The 23,476-nt window shown below is 45.6% G+C and overlaps 1 protein-coding gene across 3 annotated transcripts in view; it reads left to right on the forward strand.

Moving 5' to 3' along the window:
* The first annotated feature begins 1,018 nt into the window (after positions 1-1,018).
* The window catches only part of TARBP1 (TAR (HIV-1) RNA binding protein 1), a 97,085-nt gene continuing 74,627 nt past the window's right edge, over positions 1,019-23,476 (forward strand). For 2 of the 3 annotated variants that reach the window (XM_047824995.1, XM_047824996.1), the window contains exons 1-6: positions 1,019-1,046; positions 15,552-15,649; positions 17,133-17,202; positions 19,436-19,584; positions 20,474-20,526; positions 22,055-22,152. In XM_047824995.1, the coding sequence (XP_047680951.1) occupies positions 1,034-1,046; positions 15,552-15,649; positions 17,133-17,202; positions 19,436-19,584; positions 20,474-20,526; positions 22,055-22,152 (481 nt within the window). In that variant the 5' untranslated portion in view covers positions 1,019-1,033. Of the gene's footprint in view, positions 1,047-9,021; positions 10,194-15,551; positions 15,650-17,132; positions 17,203-19,435; positions 19,585-20,473; positions 20,527-22,054; positions 22,153-23,476 lie in introns of those variants that run through there. The other variant, XM_047824994.1, reaches the window with a different exon arrangement.

Here is a 23,476-nt window from a genome sequence, read left to right on the forward strand (position 1 = left end):
AGGGGGAGGGTGTGTAACATAATCAGGGTTCTGTGAGCAATGGAGGAGGGAGGTAAGATACTGGGTTAACAACTAATGGTGTCTGCCCCAGTCACCCTTCACACGAACCTACGCCTCGTACCGATGCAGCAACTTTCTCCACGGAGATTCTCTCGGGGCATGGGAGACATCACAAGGCACAAGTCGCAGACGGAACCTCTCAGACAGCTCTCTCTCCTTCTTAGACCCTCAGAGGTAAACAGCCGAAGACTCCAGCTAAAATCTGGCTAGTAATTGCTATGCTTTTTTTCTCTACGTGACCTCCACTTTGCAACTGTGAACACAGAGGATGGAAAAGCACACTGCACTGACAACAGCACCGTCTCCTATCCCGGGAAGTGTCAGCTTCTAACCAGATCCGTCTTTTTTTCTTTTTTTTTAAGTTTATTTATTTTTGAGAAAGAGAAAGGGCGCTCGTGGGGGAGGGGCAGAGAGGGAGAAGGAGAGGGAGACCCAGAATCCGAAGCAGGCTCCAGGCTCTGAGCTGTCAGCACAGAGCCCGACGCACTCACCAGCCGTGAGATCATGATCTGAGCCAAAGTTGGACGCTTAACCCACCGAGCCACCCAGGTGCCCCTAACCAGATCCATTTTGGTGACATATCTGTGCATTCATTCCAGAGCCTGTGTGCATGCAAACAAGATTCAGGCATTTATTTTTTTTTTAATTTTTTTTTCAACGTTTATTTATTTTTGGGACAGAGAGTGACAGAGCATGAAGGGGGGAGGGGCAGAGAGAGAGGGAGACACAGAATCGGAAACAGGCTCCAGGCTCTGAGCCATCAGCCCAGAGCCCGACGCGGGGCTCGAACTCCCGGACCGTGAGATCGTGACCTGGCTGAAGTCGGACGCTTAACCGACTGCGCCACCCAGGCGCCCCAAGATTCAGGCATTTAAAGAGGACTTTTTCAGTGGGTTTTGAGCCCTGGATACCTGTCTCTGGATGGATGTTCATCATGCACTATTTTCTATGGATATCTATTAGCCACAGCATCATGAAAGATCCGGGTAAGTACCAGCAAGGTGCCTCAGCAGCAGCAAACAGGGAATTCACGCAAACAGTCCTATAAGACCCATCTGAGAAAACGTTTACCTGGATGGCTTTCCCTAACTTACCCTTCTTCTTCCCCATTCACTACTCTCCATTACCCTTGCTAAGAAGGAAGCAGTATTCATTTTAAGTTGGAAACATGAGAAGAGCTGGGATTAAAAGTCAGAGGCACTGCCCAACAGTCATATTTATTTTATTTTATTTTTCTAATTTGAAGACAAGTATATCGAATTTTTAAAAAGTGTTTATTTAGTTTTCAAAGAGAGACAGAGCATGAACAGGGGAGGAGCAGACAGAGGGGGAGACACAGAATCCGAAGCAGGCTCCAGGCTCCGGGCTGTCAGCACAGAGCCTGATGTGGGGCTCGACCTCACAAACTGTGAGATCATGACCCGAGCTGAAGTCGGACACCTAACTGACTGAGCCACTCAGGAGCCCCGAAGACAAGTATATTAGATTTTGTTTATTTTTCCTTTACATTTTGCAGCCACTTTCTTTTTATTTATTTTTTAGTTTATATCCACGTTGGTTAGCATATAGTACAATAATGATTTCAGTAGATTCCAGTGATTCATCCCCTACCTATAATGCCCAGTGCTCATCCCGACCAGTGTCCTCCTTAATGCCCCTTGCCCACTTAGCCCATCCCTCCTCCCCACAACCCCTCCGGTGACCCTCAGTTTGTTCTCTATATTTAAGAGTCTCTTATGTTTTGCCCCTCTCTCTGTTTTTATATTATTTTTGCTTCCCTTCCCTTATCAAACAATCACATTTCCAAGTGCACTATTTCAGCCTCGAAAGGAATCTGGGATACCCATCTTTAGAGGTCTCATGGGAAGATTTAGAATATACGGTGCAGGCAACGAATGCCCCAAAATTTGAATTATTTGCATGTTGCAACTTGCGTGGCGAGAGCCCTCGCACGGTGATCATTCAGCCGTGAGAGCCAGAGGTGGAGCGGAGGGGGTCACATCCTAGGGAGTAGCTCCTCAGGGGACCACTGCCAGATATTTGCACGCACCAGGCGGGCAGGGTTTCTTTCTCAGAAGCATGCACATTTGTTGTTGGAGGAAACAGCACGTGGCAGGCTTTGGGTGTAAGGGAAGCAAGAGAGAATGTTGAATACATGAATACTTGAGCTAAAGTCGCTAAACAGAAGGCAGGGGAGACCAACGCTCGTCTCTCCTGGCACCTGTTTTTGCCGTTAAAATAACCGCCATAAACTCTTACTCATTTGTGGGTGACGCAGGACAATTGCAGGGATCGGGGGCAGCAAACCTCTCTCCACACCACTCTATCACTGGCAGTTGCAAGGGTGAGGAGGGGTGGCTGGAGGGTCTGAGTCTCCTCTATCAAAGCAACACGCTTATTACATGCTGGTCCAGGCGACAAGGATTTCAGCTTTCAGATTCCTCGTGTTTCTAAATTTTTTTTTTTTCAACGTTTATTTATTTTTGGGACAGAGAGAGACAGAGCATGAACGGGGGAGGGGCAGAGAGAGAGGGAGACACAGAATCGGAAACAGGCTCCAGGCTCCGAGCCATCAGCCCAGAGCCCGACGCGGGGCTCGAACTCACGGACCGCGAGATCGTGACCTGGCTGAAGTCGGACGCTTAACCGACTGCGCCACCCAGGCGCCCCAAATTCCTCGTGTTTCAAGAGGAATTGTGTCCCTGCAAATTTTCTGGCTGAAGAACTTATCACACCTACCACTACAAAATACTGAATTCTTTTTTTTTTTAATGTCTATTAATTTTGAGACAGAGAGAAAGAGAGAGAGCGCGAGTGGAGGAGGGGCAGTGAGAGAGGGAGAGAGAGAAAGAATCCCAAGCAGGCTCCATGCTGACAGCGCAGAGCCTGATGCGGGGCTCAGTCTCACGAACCGTGAGATCATGACCGGAGCCAAGGTCAAGAGTTGGCCGCTTAACCGACTGAGCCACCCGGGGGCCCCTGAATTCTTGTTTATCCAGTTTCAAACATTTACTGGAGAGCTACCATATTTCTGGTACTGTGTTTGCTGTGTAGGATACAAAATGAACTGAAGCAAAATCCTAATTCTTAAGGGGCTCGTAAACCGTGGTGGAAACATACATATTCATCCATTCGTATGACAGTAAATTTACCGAGTGGCTACTCTCTGCTAGACACGGGGAGTGCAGAGATTATGAGGCAGTAAACCTCACATACTAATCGTAGACTTTCTTGATGTTTTAGAGGTAACGTAGCAGAGGGCACGGGTTCGAGTCCCCTCTGCTGCTTTTTTGTTGCGTGACATTGGGCAAGTCACGTAACCTCGCCCATTCTTGGTTACCTTTTCTGTAAAGTGAGAAAAATAATAGCGCTTCAGTTAGGAGCTGTTTTGAGAGTTAAATGCAACGACGCATATATAAAAATGTTACTGTGTGTTCTTCGTCGTAAGGATAATGGGCAAATTATTATTACTAAATGGAAGATTTGGATAGTACAGAACTGGGCATTGGGAACAGCTTTCCGGAGATGCCTTGGAATTCGGGTCCTCGTGGAGGAGTTGGAGATGGCTAGTCACTCAGTGAGCATTCCTGGAGCACGTTACAGCGAAAGATGCAAGAGGCCAGATTAATGTGATTAAAGACGTAACTCCATTCCTCCTCCCCACCAATTGCTCATGGTGGGGAAGTGGGCAGAAAAGTGAGCCTGCGATGATATCACTGCATGACAAATGCTGTGGATATGCCAGGGTGTTTTGGGAATTTGGAAGAGCGTCACCTACTTAGGTGGGGTGGGTGTTGTTGGTGGGAGTGAGGTATTAAGAAATGACTTTCTGGAGAGATGACGTTTGAACTGTATCTCAAAAGGGCTATAGGCACCCGATGGTTTGATTTTAGGAAGATCATCATGGTAGCAACATCGAGTATGTACCGGAGTGGAGGGTGATGCGGGTAGGAGGCTGTCGCTGTTATCTTAGTAAGAAATGACATCAGTCAAAAACTCAGGTATTAGTCGGGGACAGAGAGGCGGGGACACTAGAGATTTAGAAAGATCCACGGATAGATTTGAAGAGTGATCATGCGTGGCAGTCAAGGAAAGGAGTGAGAAGTCTGGGGCGCCTGGGTGGCGCAGTCGGTTAAGCGTCTGACTTCAGCCAGGTCACGATCTCACGGTCCGTGAGTTCGAGCCCCGCGTCGGGCTCTGGGCTGGTGGCTCAGAGCCTGGAGCCTGTTTCCGATTCTGTGTCTCCCTCTCTCTCTGCCCCTCCCCCGTTCTTGCTCTGTCTCTCTCTGTCCCAAAAATAAATAAACGTTGAAAAAAAAAATTAAAAAAAAAAAAAAAAAAAAAAAGAAGTCTACAGGGTCCCGGGATTTTTGACTTGGGCGGCTGACTGAAAATGGCCATTCCCCTAAATGGGAAATACCTGGTGAGAAGTAAGGATGCTGGGGAATGAGGATAATAGGCTGAAGTCTGAAAAAGTGGAAACTGAGACTGATGCCCTGGTGGTAAGCCGAAGGAGATGTCTGGTAGGCAGTGGATAGACAGGTTTGGAGCTCAGGAGCGAGATCTGGGTGGGAGATCTAGATGTTTTCCCCCCCGCATTGTTAGCATGTAAATAGCGTTTTAGTGACGCTATTCAGGGAAAATTTATAAAGTGAGAAGAACAGAGGCCTGAAGATGTAACCCTGGAAGCAGGCCAGGAAGAGAAAGAGGAGTCTTCCCCCAAAGAGGTGGAGAAGAAACAGCTGGAAAAGTCGAGAAAAGCCAAGAGGAGGAAGAAGTGAGGTCATGAGAACCGGAGAAAAACAGTGTTTCAGGAAAAGGAAGTCCTCAACCGTGAAGTACCACAAGGACAGAAGAAGAGGTGGCTTTTGTGATGAGGAGACCCCTGCCCTCCTTGGTGAGCCAGGGAAGCGGTGACTGGGGGAGATAATTTGGGCAGAGAGAATAAGTAGTACAAACATGTGGCAACAGAGGAGTTCCATGTGTCTGGAACCATGGGCAGAGTAGGGAAAATTAGGTTATGAGACTGGTTGGCTTTCACTGGATGCCCAAGAAGCCACCAGCGCGCTCTAAAGTTGGGCGTTATTCTGTAGGTAATAGGGAATGAATACATAGGCCAACTTATGAGTGTATTTTTTTTTATGAAATTTATTGACAAATTGGTTTCCATACAACACCCAGTGCTCATCCTAAAAGGTGCCCTCCTCAATACCCATCACCCACCCTCTCCTCCCTCCCACCCCCCATCAACCCTCAGTTTGTTCTCAGTTTTTAACAGTCTCTTATGCTTTGGCTCTCTCCCATTCTAACCGCTTTTTTTTTTTTTCCTTCCCCTCCCCCATGGGTTCCTGTTAAGTTTCTCAGGATCCACATAAGAGTGAAACCATATGGTATCTGTCTTTCTCTGTATGGCTTATTTCACTTAGCATCACACTCTCCAGTTCCATCCACGTTGCTACAAAAGGCCATATTTCATTTTTTCTCATTGCCACGTAATATTCCATTGTGTATATAAACCACAATTTCTTTATCCATTCATCAGTTGATGGACATTTAGGCTCTTTCCATAATTTGGCTATTGTTGAGAGTGCTGCTGTGAACATTGGGGTACAAGTGCCCCTATGCATCAGTACTCCTGTATCCCTTGGATAAATTCCTAGCAGTGCTATTGCTGGGTCATAGGGTAGGTCTATTTTTAATTTTCTGAGGAACCTCCACACTGCTTTCCAGAGTGGCTGCACCAATTTGCATTCCCACCAACAGTGCAAGAGGGTTCCCGTTTCTCCACATCCTCTCCAGCATCTATAGTCTCCTGATTTGTTCATTTTGGCCACTCTGACTGGCGTGAGGTGATACCTGAGTGTGGTTTTCATTTGTATTTCCCTGATAAGGAGCGACGCTGAACATCTTTTCATGTGCCTGTTGGCCATCCGGATGTCTTCTTGAGAGAAGTGTCTATTCATGTTTTCTGCCCATTTCTTCACTGGGTTATTTGTTTTTCGGGTGTGGAGTTTGGTGAGCTCTTTATAGATTTTGGATACTAGCCCTTTGTCCGATGTGTCATTTGCGAATATCTTTTCCCATTCCGTTGGTTGCCTTTTAGTTTTGTTGGTTGTTTCCTTTGCTGTGCAGAAGCTTTTTATCTTCATGAGGTCCCAGTAATTCACTTTTGCTTTTAATTCCCTTGCCTTTGGGGATGTGTCGAGTAAGAGATTGCTACGGCTGAGGTCAGAGAGGTCTTTTCCTGCTTTCTCCTCTAAGGTTTTGATGGTTTCCTGTCTCACATTTAGGTCCTTTATCCATTTTGAGTTTATTTTTGTGAATGGTGTGAGAAAGTGGTCTAGTTTCAACCTTCTGCATGTTGCTGTCCAGTTCTCCCAGCACCATTTGTTAAAGAGGCTGTCTTTGTACCATTGGATGTTCTTTCCTGCTTTGTCAAAGATGAGTTGGCCATACGTTTGTGGGTCTAGTTCTGGGGTTTCTATTCTATTCCATTGGTCTATGTGTCTGTTTTTGTGCCATATGAGTGTATTTTTAATAAGTCATGTTTTTAAAGGTTGTTTTTAAAATTTATTTATTTTGAGAGAGAGAGAGAGCGCTCAAGTGGGAAAGGGCCAGAGAGAAAAGAGAGAGAGACAGAATCCCAAGCAAGCTCCATGCCGTCAGTGCTAAGCCGGAATGGGGGCTCGATCTCATGACCCACAGACTGTGAGATCGTGACCTGAGCCGAAACCAAGAGTCTGTTGCTTAACCGACTGAGGCACCCAGGCGCCCCAGTAAGTCATTTTTAAAAACAGAGGTAGGGGTACCTGGGTGGCTCAGTCGGTTAAGCGACGTCGACTCTTGATCTCGGCTCAGGTCATGATCTCACTAGTTTGTGGGTTCGAGCCCCTACACAGGGCTCTGACAGCACAGAGCCTGCTTGGAATTCTCTCTCATCCCCTCTCTCTCTCTCTCTCTGTCTCTCCCCTGCTCTTGCGTGTGCTCTCTCTCAAAATAACTAAATAAACTCTCAAAATAACTAAATAAACTTAAAAAAAAAAAACCCTGAGGTAAAACTTACATGCAGTGAAATGCATAGATCTTGGGGATTCAATTCAAGGAGCTTTGACAAGTGTGAAACCTGGTGTAACCAGCACCCTAATCAAGATAAAATACTTCCACCACCTTAGAAAGTTCCCTTGTGTCCTGTTTTAATCTCCCTCCCTACAGGTAACCACCATTCTCATTTCTACCCAAAAGATTACTTTTGTCTATTCTTGAATTTCATATACCTGGAATCAGACCGTATGTCAACTTTATTCTCTGGCTTCTTTTGTTCAGAATGAGGGTTTTGAGATTTATCCATGCTGTTGCACGGATTCGTAATTCATTCTGTATTGCTGAATAGCATTATTATATGAGTAGGTCACAGTTTGCTCATCTGTTCTTCCATCGATGGACATTTAGGTTGTAATAAACTTTTGGTAACGACTAAGGTTGGCAAAAACGTTCATGCACAAGCATTTTTGTTGGGGTATGTTTTCATTGACTTCAGGCAAATAGCTAGGGGTGCAATGGCCGAGTCATCAAGGAGGTACATTTTAACTTCATTAGAAACAGCTTTCCAAAGTGATTGTCCCATTTACACGCCCACCAGTAATGTATGGGAGTTCCAATTGTTCCACGTCCTTGGCTCTTTTCCGCCTTTAAAATTTAGCCATCCTGATGGGTATGAAGTGGTATCTCTTTGGTGGTCTAATTTGAATTTCTTTAGCAGCCAACATTGAACACCTTTTCAGAGGTCTACATTTGCGGTTAAGTGTCTGCTCAAGAGTTTTGCTCATTTTTGTTTGCTAGGTATATGAAAAATGTAGATTGAGGGAAATTGATATTTACTGGCATGTGATATGTTGAAGGCAATTGATATTTACTGACACATTCTTAGTGGGTTTACAACAGAACCATTTATGCATTCTATTAACGGAAAACTGAATGAGTCTGAAATACAGAAAAAAATCTTGCATATAGGATATCCGGTAACTTCAAATCAGAAATGTAAAAATAACTTAAAATTATATACAAAAAACCTAACTTCAAATAACTTGATACCTCATCAGTTATGTTGTTTTTTTTTTTAATTTTTTTTTTCAACGTTTATTTATTTTTGGGACAGAGAGAGACAGAGCGTGAACGGGGGAGGGGCAGAGAGAGAGGGAGACACAGAATCGGAAACAGGCTCCAGGCTCTGAGCCATCAGCCCAGAGCCCGACGCGGGGCTCGAACTGACGGACCGCGAGATCGTGACCTGGCTGAAGTCGGACGCTTAACCGACTGTGCCACCCAGGCGCCCCACATCAGTTATGTTTAATACACGTCAAGCTCTTTGAAGATGGGCTTGTGTCCTCCCCCATTGACTGCCAGAGAGATCTTTATGGTTAGAAGGCAAAGAAAATCCATGTGATAGATCGTTTGCCTAGGATTAAGCCAGGAACCAAACCAGGAAGGTACATGCTAAGGTGCGGTTTTCTGTTTTTGCGGGTAGCTCTAGATGCACAGAAAATACACAGATGGGCAATTTTTGAGATCGCTCGTTGGAGCGCAAGCACTATGTGGAAACATCTGCATGTTACATCAGCTTGGGCATTTACCGCAAAGGCTGGCGTTGGCATCGTTTTCTGCCCTGTCCCTAACACATAGCTGTAGTACTTTTCAGGGCCTCTGAATCATTCTGTTTTCATTGTATGGCTTTTTGGTTTGGTTTGTTTTTTTGCAGGTGTCCGGAACCCATTTCGGACCCACTGAGACCCAGTCTCTTTGTGAGCGGTGTCAACCTGCGCCTTTTTGCAAACAACCTTCTAGGAGACTGAAGTACACCGAGGTGTGCTTCTGGCCCATTGTCGCAGGCACGCCTGCTTGATTTAGGGCTCTGGGGCAGGCCCATCTCCAGTTAGGAATTGATGGAGTTGATGCCCTGATGACAGTAACGTTTAACGAGGACTTTCTTTCCACTACAAAATAGTAAGGGAGGGGCGAGAGGGATCGGGTTGCAGGCGGTGCTGCAGGGGGGAGCCCCAGAGCGCGCAGGGCCGGACCTGCGCGGGCTGAGGGCCCCCTCCGGGCAGGCGTGAGCCCGGGCCAGCCGCGCACGCGCACGCACTCGCGCACGCCGGCCCCTCATTTGGGCGCCGGGTGTCGGCGGCGCGCGCGGGGGCAAATGGAGTGGGTGCTCGCGGAAGCGTTGCTGTCGCAGAGCCGGGACCCCCGGGTCCTGCTCGGAGCGCTGTGCCGCGGGGAGGCGTCCGCGGAGCGCGTGGAGACGCTGTGCTTTCTGCTGCAGCGACTCGAAGACGAGGAGGCGCGCGGCGGCGGCAGGGGCGCGGGCGCGCTCCCGGAGGCGGCGCGCGAGGTCGCCGCGGGGTACCTGGTGCCGCTGCTGCGGGGCCTGCGCGGGCGCCCGGCGGGCGGCTCGGACCCCGGCCCGCCGACCCGCCACCGCCGGCGCGTGCTGAGGGCGGCGGGCGCCGCCTTGCGTTCGTGCGCCCGCCTCGCCGGGGGCTCGCAGCTGGCGGCCGCCCTGGCCGAGGAGGCGCTGCGCGACCTGCTCGCCGGGGGGCCCGCGCCCGGCGCCGAGGCGGCCGTGGAGGTGCTGGCGGCCGTCGGGCCTTGCCTGCGGCCCCGCGAGGACGGGCCGCTGCTGGAGCGGGTGGCGCAGGCGGCCCTCGCCCTGGCGCTGGCCGCCGACGGGGACGGGGGCGAGGCCGGGCCCGCGGAGGACGCGGCGGCGCTGGCGGCCGGGCGGCTGCTGCCGGCGCTGGGCCAGTGCGGCGGGGCGGCGCTGCGGGCCGTGTGGGACGGGCTGGGCGCGGCCGGGGCGCCCCCGGGGCCGGGCCGCGTCGGGCCGCAGCTGCTGGTGCTGAGCGCCCTGGCCGAGAGGCTGCTGCCGGAGCCCGGCGCCGACCGCGACCCGCGCACGCGCGAGGAGGGCCCGGACGCGCGGCGCTGCTGGCGCTTCTGGAGGACGGTGCAGGCGGGGCTGGCCCAGGCCCAGGACGCCCTGACGCGCAAGCGAGCGCGCTACCTGCTGCAGAGGGCGGTGGAGGTGTCGGCGGAGCTGGGGGCCCGCTGCGCCTGCGGCCCACAGGAAGGAAACGGTACTTGCCTCTTTGCCCCCGGCCCCACCCCGCTTGGCCTTCCGCTGGGGAGGCCCCCCGCTTCTGAAACCCAGCTCTCCACCCTCGGTGCCTGATGTGCCTTCCCTTGACCTTAAAGCCCGGACACCTTGGGAGCCTCACCTCGAGAGGATGTGCTCCAAGTGTCACCAATCACAAGCAGCTGAGAACAGTCAGCGTTTCTTAACCTTTCTGACCCAGAGCGGGGCGGAACCCTGCGTCCGTGGAATAATTAGGAACAGGACTGAGCCCATTCAGGATTTTACAGACCACATTTGCGCGATCTCGTGGTAGGTCCATCCTAACAGAAAGGAAGGGTTCGCTTCCATCAGACTGAAAGAAAAATTATTTCCCTGTCCTGACCAGTGCATTGAGGTTTGAGTGTTAGAATTCTGAACCCGAAATCGTCACACTCTTTGAAAGTTTCTCTTGGCAATTCTCTGGGAGTTACTGAAGTTTGTTAAATGTGTAGTCCTTAAGTCGACCTTTTGAGGGTATTTTTGCTGTTGATTTTAAGTAATTTTTTTTTTAAACCTTTTGAGCCTGGGCTTCCTACAAGAGTAGTTGAAATAACCAGGACTCGCTTCTATTTGGTACTTAACTGTTAATTGGTTTGTTCACTGAAATGTGTGGACATGCCCTTCGGTCATCTTTTTGAGCTCTCCAAGACCGAAAATAGGTTGATTCAACATTGTCTCAGTAGACAGAAAATTTCTACTTTGTCAGCCATAGCTGCCTATTACTGGTAAAGGATTTTTGTTTGGTTGAAGTTGTGAGTAGATTTTCCTGTTTGTCTAAAACATTAGATAGTAAATATTTTGACAGTCCACGAATTGGTGATCATCTAATTAGAGTTTTCACTGGAGAGGACTTTTTTAAAAAAATATTTTGTTTTTGAGAGAGAGCTCAAGGAGGGGCAGGGCAGAGAGAGAGGGAGACAGGAGCTGAAGCAGGATCCAAAGCAGGCTCTGCGCTGACAGCGAGCTCAATGTGGGGCTCAAAGTCACAAATGGTGAGATCGTAACCTGAGCTAAGTCAGATGCTCAACCAACTGAGCCACTCAGATGCCCCTGGAGAAGACTTTAAAAATACCAAAATTAAAGCCATTTATTTTAAAGAATCATTCTGCAGAGTTTTAAAGATAAGCAATAGTTTTTCTGTGCTCTCCCACTTCTAGTTTCCATTTCAGAAAACAACGTCTTGTACCCTTTTAATGGATTATTTTGGTACTTACCTCTGTGTCTTCCAATGATCTGGGTAAAGCAACATCCATTGTCATAGTTACCCTTTGGTTAAATGTGAATTCAACATTATAAAGGTATGACTGAAATTACTGTTCACAGGTGATCTATGTAGTAAGCTACGATTTTTTTTTTCCTTCTTGCAAGTTTTTCCTGGAATTACGTCATTTAAAAATCTGGTTCTCCCTGTATCACTAATTCAGCCTCAGATTTTTAGCTAGTTGTCTCAGTTTTTCTTGTACAAAATTTTCCTGGTTTTTCTCTTAGATTTCTTTGACACTTTTTTTTTTTTAAATGTTTATTCATTTTTGAGAGAGACAGAGACAGCGTGAGCAGGGCAGGGGTAGAGAGTGAGAGAGGGAGACAGCAACCAAAGCAGGCTCCAGGCTCTGAGCCATCAGCACAGAGCCCGATACTAGGCTTGAAGCCACGAACTGCAAGACCACGCTTAACCGACTGAGCCCCCCCCCCCCAGGCGCCCCTTGGATTTCTTGATCATTTCTTGATCATTTCTGTTAGATGCCTGTAGAAGTTCAGCCTGGTGCCCAGTTGCCATTCTTAATCTGCCTTCACCTGAGTCCTGTCTTGGAACTCTTGTTTCCTGGGGTTCTTACCTTCCCCTTTTTTGACTTACTTGTTTTGATGTACAGCATTTTCCAGAGATCGAAATTTTTAAGAGCATATCTGATGAATCCATCAAAGAACCCGTTGTGTCTGATATGTTTTTATTTCCAGCATTTCTATCTGACACTTCCGTTCACTGAGAATCCCCATCTGTTCATACATGCTCTCTGCCTTCTCCCCTAGGTCCTTTAACATCTTCAACATACTCATCCTAGTCATGTGTGTATGCATGGGCCATTTCTAAGTTTGGTTTGGGTTTTTGTTTTATTTCTTGGCGGTGGGGTCACTCTCTTCAGTAGAGACTGAAGCAAATATTTATGCATAGAGAAGGCCGCTCTTCTGTTAGGCCATTAGTGCTGGGGGTTGAGTCACACTAGTGTGTATTTGGATCTTGTTGCTGTGGTTGTGGATTATTGCTGGCTTATGTTCAGTGGGAAGTCGGGAGTACCCAGGGGTTCGGTCAGTGTACTTGTTTTTCTGAGGCCCTTGATGCTAACACCACAGCTGGGGTCCTTCCCTCAGGGGTAGACCGCTGATGTTTGTCCCTCGGTGCAAGGCTGGAGGTGGAGGGTGAAGGGGGGTGGGACTTTTCATATCTTCTGCACCAGCCTCTTCTTAGGCCCCATGTGCCTGAACCTCAGGGTTCCAGCTTTCTATGCCATCTCTGCCCCCACCCCCGTGGCCAATAACCTCTGTCTCCTACCCTTTTTAGTCTGTGTGCTGCCGAAGCTAGCACATCTCTGCCTCCCGCTTAGTGGAGAGTTTAGAGTTCCCTTACCCTGTCCTTTGGTGGCTTCGTTCTGCTTGTATCTGCGGGAGGTCTTGGCTGCTGGTTTCCTGCCCTCTCCCAGCAGCGGACCTGCTGCCAGTCCCAGTGCAGGACTCTGGGCATGAGACGGTCTCCTCCTGTCGGTGCAGGTTTCTGTCCATCCTTCAGGGCGGCCAGCTTTTGCCTGGTATCAGGACTGCGGCAGGCATGGGGACGTGCGAAGCTTTCCCCCAGGGGCGGACAGGTGTGGCCTCTGGTGTGAGGGGGGGTCCAGGGTGCAGACAGGCTTAAGCAGCTGACCACCATCTTGTACCCTTGGAGGGCTAGGATGGGCTTCTCCAGTTAGTCTTGCTGCCCCTTCGAACCTGGGTGGGGCCTGCATGCTTGTGCTGCAAAGTCTCTTGCCTTTCCCACAGTCTTTCTCAGAACAGCTGGAGGAGGCCTAAGGGAACTGAGCTGGTGAATGGTTGTGGATTCCCTTTGCGGTTCTCCAGGTGCTAGGCTGTTAAACTAGCCCACACCTGGCCTTGAGAAACTCCCCAAACGTTCGTTGTTTCTTTGCCTCTCTATTTTTCAAGTTTCTTTATTTATTTTGAGAGAGAGAGAGAGAGAGAGAGAGAGAGAGAGAGAGAGAGAATCCCAAGCAGGCTCCGTGATGTCAGCGCAGAGTGGACGTGGGGCTTGATCCCACGAGCAGCGAGATCATGACCTGACCCGAACTCAAGAGTTGGATCCTTAACTGACTGAGCCACTCAGGTGCCCCTCGTTTTTTTTAAACTACTTTTTGGTGACCACCTCTTCCTGCACTTGGCCAGAGGTAGGTCAGTTTGCGTGTCCTGTCTGTTCTTGGAGAGACTTTCTGCCCTTTAGAGTCCAGATCACCGGGTTGCTCGACAGCCTTAGGTTTCAGGAGTTCAAGATTTTGTGTGTTGTCCCGCTTTTCCCTTTGTCAGTGTGGCAGGAATGTTCTTCTGTGGCTTTCTATATCCTAAGTGAAAGCTAAGACCAAGCGTGTCTAAATGCCTTTGTTTTCCCATCACATTTGATTTATGGTTTGACCGGGGGCAGGATTCTAGCCTGGAAAACGTTTCCATTCAAAATTTTGAAGGCATTGATCTATTGTCTTCGAAGCTGGAGCTTTCGTTGTTGCTCTTGTGCAGTCTGAAACCATCCTGAATCATGTTTATTTATATGTGCTGTGTTTCTTCTCCGTGGAAGTAGGGACTGTGCCCCCATCATTCTGAAATTTCACAGTTTTGGCTTGGGTCAGTTTTCATCCCTGTGCTGGCCACTGGTGGACCTAGTCAATCTGGAAATCATGTTCTTCAGTTCTGAGAACTTCTCCTGAATTACTTTATTTCCTTCCTTCCTTCCTTCCTTCCTTCCTTCCTTATTTCTGTTCTCATGTTGGATATTGAAGCTCCTGGACTGGTTAGCAAAGCGTCTTCTCTCCTGTTTCCTATGATTTTGTCTCTTTGTTCTATTTCTTGGGTGACTCTCTCAGCATTATTTCCGGTCCTTTCTCTGCAGCTTCTTGTTTGTTGCTATCGAATTTTTATTCTCACGCGATCTTTCTTGTTCTTACAATGCGCCCTTATTAATCGTATCCTTTTCTTACGGCAGCCTGAGGTTTATCTTGTTCCCCCTAGTTGTGTTTTCTCCAAATCTCCTCTGTTTGTTTGGTCTTGATCTTTAATGTGCACGTTCCCTCAGACATCTGGTGATCCTTAGATACCTGTTTCTATTTAAGAATGAGGAGCCAAAAACCAAGTTTAAGTCTCTAAGCACATGAGCAGAGCCTGCATGAACTTCACTGCAAGGTGAGCTCCCATGACAGGTCTTTCCTCTTGGGCTGGCCAGATTCCACGGAGACCTTCTAGTCTGCTGCTGCATAGTGAAGTCCTGGTCAGCATTCTGGGACCTGAGGGGCTCATGTGGTAGAAGGGGCAGGTAGAGGGGGATCTCAGCACCCGGCTGCTTCCATGGTCACTTAATTCCAGGCTTCATACGGCACTCATTCCTGACCTCAGCAGAGTCCAATGCCTCTCCCTCCAGAGACCCACAGTTTTACCTTCTCCAGAGAATCACTTCCAGGCTTTTTCTGGCTCAGAGCACAGGAAGGGGCACCAAGGCTCTGTTACTTAAACACACCGAACACATCCTCTTTTAGTTTATCCTCGGTTTTTGCTTCTACTTACAGAGTTCGCTTTTGCCGGCAATTCCTTAGGTCTGGGGAAATTTTTAAAGTAGAAATCAATTTTTTTCTTGGCTTTCCCCGTGGGTACTTAATACTCACTTTTCTTGAGTCTGTTTAGTTTTTCTCTAATTTTTCAAGCTAAACTTCACTGCTGTTGTCTGCTTCCCTGTTTTCTCCATGCTTCTGGGCTTTTGCCTCTGAAAAATCTTTGGCTGTTACAGCGAGGTTCTTAGGGAGAGAAAGCAGGGTTTATGACTCTTACCCAGAACTCCAAAACAGTAATCTTATTTAAAAGCAAAGGAAAGAAAAAAAAAACAACAAAAAACACAACTCCTTTTGAGATTCTTGTTAGCCCGAGCTTCCTCTCTGGGCTTTGATACAGTGGTACCTTGCATTATTAGAGGATACGGTATCTGGTAACAGTGGCCTGATTTTAAAAATGACTGTCATTAAGAAACCTAAGAAATACGCAAAAGGAGGAACTAATTTTCCTTTTTAAACCACATCAGGCCCGAGTCTGTTTTGGTGGTCTGAGAAGAAAAAGGATGAACTTCTCAAGTTTTGGGAAAACTATATTTTAATTATGGAAACTCTAGAAGGAAATCAGGTGGGTGTTTTCATATATTAACAAATCCTATGTAGATGCAGTTTTAATTTTTTTTTCAAATGTTTTGTAAAAGCAGTGCAAAAAAGACGAATTTGGATAAAGCATAATGGGATACAAGTGCCCTTTGTTCTCTGGCATAAATGCAATTTAAAACTGTTAACTCAGGAAATTAAAGCGTATTTTTAATCGACTTAAATTGTGACTCAGAGACTTTTAGCCTTGTTTATTCTTCCCTTGACATTTCCTTCTAAAGTGTTAGTTTTTACTTTCTCAGTGTTCTGAATAATCTCCAAAGAAATACACACTTAGGAAAATGTTACTTAAGGTGATTCTGAGATGAATTGTTGTTAAATAAATAATTGCCCTTTAATTTTGTAGGCCGGTCTCCCTTCCTTTCTTCCTTCCTTCCTTCTTTCTTGTTTTAGTTCTTATATCTGTGTGTACCTAGTCATGCAAGTGGAAACTTGAAAAGTCATTTTCAGTTAACTTTGAGTTAGTTTTTGTAGAATCATGAAATTTTTAAGGTGAGAGGAATCTCTCAGAGAGGGAGAGATTGTGCATGTGTGTGGGAGGGGCAGAGAGAGAGAGAGAAAATCCCAAACTGGCTCCGGGCTATCGGCATGGAGCCCCATGGGCCAGTCCTGAACTGTGAGATCATGACCTGAGCCAAGATCAAGAGTTGGATACTTAACTGACTAAGCCACCCAGGCACCACTAAATTTCTAAATTCGGGGCATCTGGGTGGATCAGTTGTTCGAGCATCCAGTTTCGGCTCAGGTCATCATCTCCTGGTTTGTGAGTTCGAGCCCCGCCTCAGGCTCGCTGCTCTTCATGTGGAGCCTGCTTTGATTCAGATCCTCTGTCTCCCCCTCTCTCTGCTCGTCTCGCATTTGCTCGCACTTTCTCCCTCTCAAAAAAGAAATAAACGTTAAAAAAAAACATTTCCAAATTCAAATAAACTTTTATGGTTTTCCTTAATCAGTATATACATAAGATCCCTATAGTTTGTTTAGAAACTCTGATTTACCTACCGTAGTCTAAGTAGTTGAACACTGAACTCTGAACTGGCCCTACTTCTAAATAAATGTATGGCCTTGAACAACTTGAGCGACTAGAGAGAATATTTTTTCCCTGTTTTGTGATCTGTTGGTATTACCAGCTCTGCCTGTTTCCCAGCACAGCTGAGGATTACATGACGTGGTTTATGATTCTCACTGTACAAATGTGACGGTCCTGTTCCTCTATCCTAGGCTGTCTGTGGTCATTAGCTTTGCCGCACTCGGTCTCCTACACCAGAATTCATATGATTTAACAACTGGAAGAATCTGGCACCTTCTGCATAGTTTTTCTATGGGGAAAAAAACCAGAAGGGCTACTGTTCTATAAACGGATGAAAAGCAGATTCATTTTCTTTTTTCAAGTTCACCTCGAAGTTTTCGAAGGTGAATTTTTATTTCATATGCTGTTTTGTTTTTGTTTTCAGATCCATGTTATAAAGCCAGTTTTACCAAAGCTCAACAGTCTGTTTGAATATGCGGTGTCCGAGGAAAATGGTAATGATTACGTTTATTTTGATTCTTGTGACATTTAGAGTTTCTTTTTTCCTCCTCGTTTGTATACCTGCCTCTTACTCATTACAGAGAGTTGGGGAAAACTTTAAAAGTGTAAGGAGGATGATGTGAATCTGCTGCCACCAAGAGAACGGCTGTTAACGTTCCAGACCCACGCCTCTGGACTGATGGATCATAACGTTTGTCTCACTTAGGCTTGTGTCCAGATGCATTTACCTATATTCGTAAATAGTTTTTGAGAACATAATTTTAAATGACTGCAGAGTTTTCTGTGAGCCGGAGGTATGGTTAACTCTGTAAACTTTTGGTGACGGCACACTTCAACCCTCACAGAAGGAGGAGAATAGCGTGTAAAATGAACCCCCTCGCCCAGCTTCGGACAGTGATCAACACGTGGCCAACGGGTGCCTCGTATCCTCTCTCAACCTGTCCTGCTGCTTCCCCACCAGGGACTGCGAAGCCACCCCAAGACAGCGTATCATGTTGTCTATAATTACTTCAGCGTATATCCTTAAAAGATAAGGGCTCTTCAGTAATGTTTTGATGTCGGTGTGGTCTACGTTTTTAATAATAGCTCCTTGGTATTCTGCATTTTAACTGCTCTCCGTTCTTATTCTCCAGATCCGTTTCATTGTTTGTTGGTTCCTTTTTGGGGGGTTCAATTACTACTCTGTCACTTGGACTTCTTAGGAAGATTCCAAGACAGAATTTGGAAAACGGTTTTTTAAGCCCTTCCCTAGTACTGTATTTTGAGAGCCTTTTAGGAGACATAGAAGGAAGCGGAGCTTCCTGAAATTATTTTATGAAATGAAGTTTGAGTCAACAAAACTGCTAAATGCAGGCTGACAGTGGTTAGTATGCATATGAATGATAAACTGTTACATTATCATGTTTACTCGTGAGAATTAACCTAGGTAAATGGGTTTTAGTGCCTTCTCTAGATAATTACAACTTTAATAGTTTGACCCCTTAGGAGTTGAGCTTTTATTCAGCCAAGCGCTGTAGTTGTTTTTGGATACACTGGGATTTTTCACAGAGCGAAAGAATCTGTAGTCACCTGGGGCTAGAATTTAATTGAATCCTGTTGTGACTTCCCTTATGCATTTACTATTAAAATGATTCTCTTATTACCATGTTTTGCCCACAGCTCTTGGCAAGCCAAATCAAATAGCAGTGACAGATTTTGAAAAATTACCATTGCCAAAGCATTGAACAAGCATCTTGGCGTAAATTACAAATAATGGACCAATTTATTTCTAGAATGCCATGAGTTAAAAATGCTGAATAATTTTTTTCCTAGAAGAATTAAAGAATATTTCAAAAGAGTTTAAAAAAAAATCTCTAAGGTACATATTTATTCCATGTTTTGTGTGTTTTTGCCCTCACTCATTTATATATTTAACAGAAATTCCTTAGTGTCCAGTGTATGCTAAGTGCTAGGAAAAAAGCGGTGAGACAGATGTACTATTTTTGATTCAACTTTTGTCTCGTTTCCTTGAAAAAAAAGTCGCATGATAAGTTCTGTAAAGGTACCAAACAAAGGACTGAAATGGAGTATATAGTGAGCGGGGCAGGGAAGGCCTACCTGAGAAAGGACGTCCAACTTCAGAGTTGAGGCGACACTGTGTACAGAGGTCCTGAGATGGGAACAGGAGAGAGCAGCAGAGAGAGAGAGAGAGAGAGAGAGAGAGAGAGAGAGAGAGAGACCTAAGCAGGCTGCACACTCAGCACAGAGCCCGACACGGGCCTCGATCTCACCAACCGAGAGATAATGACCTGAGCCAAAATCAAGAGTCGACTGAGTCACCCAGGTGCCCCGTTAAGATTTTATTCCACGTATGAGAAGCCACTCAAGGGTTTTAAGTGGAGGAGGGACAGTTTCAGGTTTCTGTGTGAAAAATGGACTGAAGTAGGGTGACAGGGATTGTCTGAAATGGCCCCAAATCTAAAGTCCCAACCCTGTGCGCCGTAGAGGTGGTAAAGTTGCCTGTGGTCTCTCTAAGTGAAACTGTCTGATCATGGAACACTGAAGACTGAAGTCCTTTTGGTCACTCGGTGAGCACCCTTGGATATGATTTAAAAACTCAGTGCTGTAGTGTCCTAATGAAGTTAACGTATCTGTGTGTAAATGTGTTTATTTATGAATCTATAGTCTGTGTGGCACGACACAGTGTGAGAATCAGCTGTCAACAACATCAGGTGTTTATTTCCACAGGAAATTGGCTCTTTCACCCATCCTGGCATATGTGTATTTATAAAAGAATGTTTGAAAGCGAAAATAAAATCCTGACCAAAGAAGGTGTTCTCCATTTTTTGGAGCTATATGAGACAAAGGTTCTTCCGTTTTCGCCAGAATTTTCTGAGGTACTGACAGCTTCTCCCCACCACCCCGCCACCCCCCCCCCCCCCGCCCCCGTTCCCTTTGTCAAGAGATGAGCGGAAAAGGCATTTGTTGCATCGTAAGTGATCTTCAAAAAATCTGTATATTGGGGCTCTCACATAGCAAGTAACACTTTATAGATTTGCATAACGATGCTGCTTCCACAGTTCTGAATCCCTGAATTAGTGTTAGCTGTTGTATTAAGCAGAGATCGCCTTTTGAGCTGTATTTATTAGTGTCTATACGTCCATTGATCAGAAATCACACAAAGCGGAGACTGAGAATTATAGCCGTGATTTAAGTCTTACGGTGCCGGTGAGTCACGTGATCACTGGGTGCACAGTGATTTACCCCTTATTTAGAGACACCCTAGTAAACTTTCCTAACTGAGGACCTGCTGTCATGTTTTGAGATGTCTCATTTTCCACATTCTCCTGTCCTCCCTGCGCTTCCTGGACTCTTGCTTTTTTGGCCCTATGTCGGGTAATATTTTTGAAAATATAATTTTCCCCCCATTTTATTTTCCAGGCATAGGAGCCTACATTTTCTCTTGAGTATCTTTTTTGTTTTTTTCCTCTGTAACTGTGCTTATTTTCCATCGTGTATTTCTTCTTGGGGTTTGTTTCTTCCTTCCTGGCCCCATATGAACGCTCTTCCTAAGTTTTTATCGGGTGGGAAAATTCTGTATTTGTTGTGGCAGTGGACTTAAGGGACCCTCCAAGGTCAGCATGGAATTAGCCTGCAGGGTAAGAGATGAGCTTTGCATAGACCAGCTCGTCTGCATCGCTACTGGGATATGCAGTTAGGGCAAAGCTGACTTTTCAAAGTTGCAGCTGTAGCTTAACATTAATTACTTTTTTTCTTTTTTTTTAGTTTATTATTGGACCATTAATGGATGCACTTTCAGAGAGCTCTCTATACAGCAGGTAAACAGGCAGTATGTAACCCAGCAGCAATGTAGGAATATGTACTTGATGTATAAATTTAACATGTTTGTGAAATAGGACCAGGCAGTTTAATGCATTTGGTACATCTTACGTGTTGCTGAAGAGACATGAAACTTTTTCTTGTTACAACGTCCCTCTGTGTTTGTGGTTCTTCTTGCTCTCTTTCTATTAGCGTATCAAGTGTTCCTTCTTTTTCTCTTATTTCTTACCTTGAACCCTTCCACTCTTGGGCTTCTGGAAAGTATAGGTCACAGAGTTTATTTACTTTCTTCCCCTTGCTCTGTTTTCTGCCCTTTTGCAAATTATAGTGACTTTGGCTAACCAGCAGCTCTGTCTGCTGGGCAGACTTACCCATCTGTGTTCTTTTCAGGGTCGGTCTGTCAGTCTGTCTGTCCATTTGCCTCTCCATCCACGTGAAAAGCCAGGAGTTCACAGCAGCACCTCCGATGCCAATCTGATACCACAGGGCTCACTAACCTTGCTGTTTCCAAATCTGACAGTGGCTGCCATTGTCTAGAATATATCACTTCCTGCCCCCTCTCCACTTTGAAAAGTCAGACAGCGAAAAGTTTGTCATTGTGCGATGGCCTCAGTTTTTCAGCGTTATCTGTACTCTTGAATGATACCTTCAGAATTTCCCCTTGCTTTTGAACTTACGTTGTCTTTCCAACATCGATGAAGTAAATTTATACTTGCAGGTCTTCTGTTCGGTGTACCTCTAAACAGAAAAACAAACACACACCCACTGCCAGTCTCTTTGAGATGTTTAAGTTAGTTTGTGCTGCTGTTAATATTTAATCCTATTTAATAAATATTGAAAGAACATAGCAATGCTTGATCTGCCAATTAAGTTTTCAGATAACTCATTACTATTGAATAGTTCTGTGAAGCAATTAGACAGCTGGAGAGCAGTAAAACCTACTTGGTGCCTCTAAAGGAGCCGGCAGACACATTTATTATGAAATGCCTTCAGTTTTCGCCCACTCTAATGTGTTCAGTTAACAGATAATGTCCCTGGCGGAAGCATATGGCAGAAAAAAACCACGACTTTAGTAGACAGACGCGAATAGTTAAATGCTCTTGCAGAAGTAATTAATTACCCATATATGTTTTTCTGGGAATGTTATTTCTTTTATTTAATACTTAAAGATTTGAAATCATTGGATTATACGTTGGAAACAATGAAGTATAATTGAAAATGATCATTTTTAGATTTTTTAAAAACTGACGCTGTTTAGCAAGAGTCCTATATGCGTGTCAGGGAAATTACCGCAAAAAGGAAATTCGCGGCTACTTAGTATGTTACGTTATTAACCCATGTCCGTTTTCCTAGAAGACCCTGATGTTTCTGTAATCAGAAGGAGCTTCAAAATTTCACTGAAAAATAAAATGCAGGTTCAGAAAAAGATGTTTGTTGTTGAAAGACTTTTGAGCCATAGTTCATCTAGTTTCAGTATCCTTATTTGTAAATTTTAAATATTTGTTTCTTTCCCTCATTTGTCTATAGGTCCCCAGGCCAGCTGATAGGAAGTGGTTCTCCATTGGGACTGAAATTACAGAAGTTTTTAGTCACTTATATTTCTCTTCTTCCAGAAGAAATAAAGAGTATGTGTTGGCAAAGAGTTTTTTAATTTATTAGCTTTAAGGCTTAAAAAATTTTTTTAGTATATTGGTGATAAGCACTATCCTATAACTATTATAATCAATATTATCAAAGTAATTTCCTTGTTTTGGAATTTACCTATTTTGTCAGAATTATACAGGTGTTTATTGTAATTGAGTGCACACTTTTGCCTTTATATATAATACGTAATTACTAGTATTGGCACGAGTAAAGTGGAAGTAATTAAAACAATTTTTTTTTGTTTATATTTGAGAGAGGGAGAGAGAGCAAGCACGAGTGGGGGAGGGGCAGACAGAGGGGGAAACAATCCGAAGCAGGCTCCAGGCTGTCAGCACAGAACTCAACACAGGTCCCACACCTATGAACCTGTGAGATCATGACCTGAGCCAAAGCTGGACGCTTAACCGACTGAGCCACCCCAGGCGCCCCAACATAGAAGTAATTTTAGAATGGGTGCTGCAGTTGGCTGTCTTTTCTAGTTTTCTCTATTCGTTTTCTAAAAATCAGTAAAATTGTTTGAAGAAAGTGAAGCCTGGGTTTAGGAAAAAGTTGTAAACAGAATATCCGTTGTGGCAAAACTGCCCGTCTATAGATATGAACTTAAAAGGTCACAGAAATGTACAGTTGTTTCATGTAAGACCTTCTATCTTAGAAATACCCGTTCACATTGGGGGTTTATTTTCCTTTCTGAGGAGTTAAGTTGATAAGCAAAGAACAAAACCAGTGTTCTTTTGTTTGCTGAGCAGAAAGACTTAACTCTACTTCCTGGGTCCTTTTCACTCGTGGCTTTGTGGCTTGTAAAGTGAACCTGGGTATGAAATATATGCATGTTTCCTTTTGTATTTCATCTGCAAGTATAGCGAAACAAGTGACCGATGGTAATATCTACTTAAAAGTCAGGAGAAAAGGGAAAAGATGATCTGTATATCTCAACTTCAGATTTATGGAAAATTGATTACTTTGATTGCTTTTGTAAAAAATCCGCTCCTGGAGAAGGTAACTCTCAGACGCTCTGTAGTTTGCCCGAAGTCAGCCATACGGAGATTACTGTGCCGACCACATTGGCACATCCCAGATCAGCGCCAAGCGAGGGAGCGGGTGGGGGTCAGCGCCCCTGGGGTTTCAGTGCCTGCTGTCTGTGGCCATAGACAGCATGCAGAGGATACCTGTAAGCATGTCGAATGAATGTGAAATGGAAGCGTGGCCATCGCCATCTTCTGTGCTGTGAGTGAGGTGTTAGGCAAAAGGGGGAACTTAATTAGTCCCACAAGAGGGCAAGTAAAGTGTTTGTTTACTCAGGTTTTA

This window comes from Prionailurus viverrinus, chromosome D2 (assembly GCF_022837055.1).
Source record: "Prionailurus viverrinus isolate Anna chromosome D2, UM_Priviv_1.0, whole genome shotgun sequence".
Classification (NCBI taxonomy): domain Eukaryota; kingdom Metazoa; phylum Chordata; class Mammalia; order Carnivora; family Felidae; genus Prionailurus; species Prionailurus viverrinus.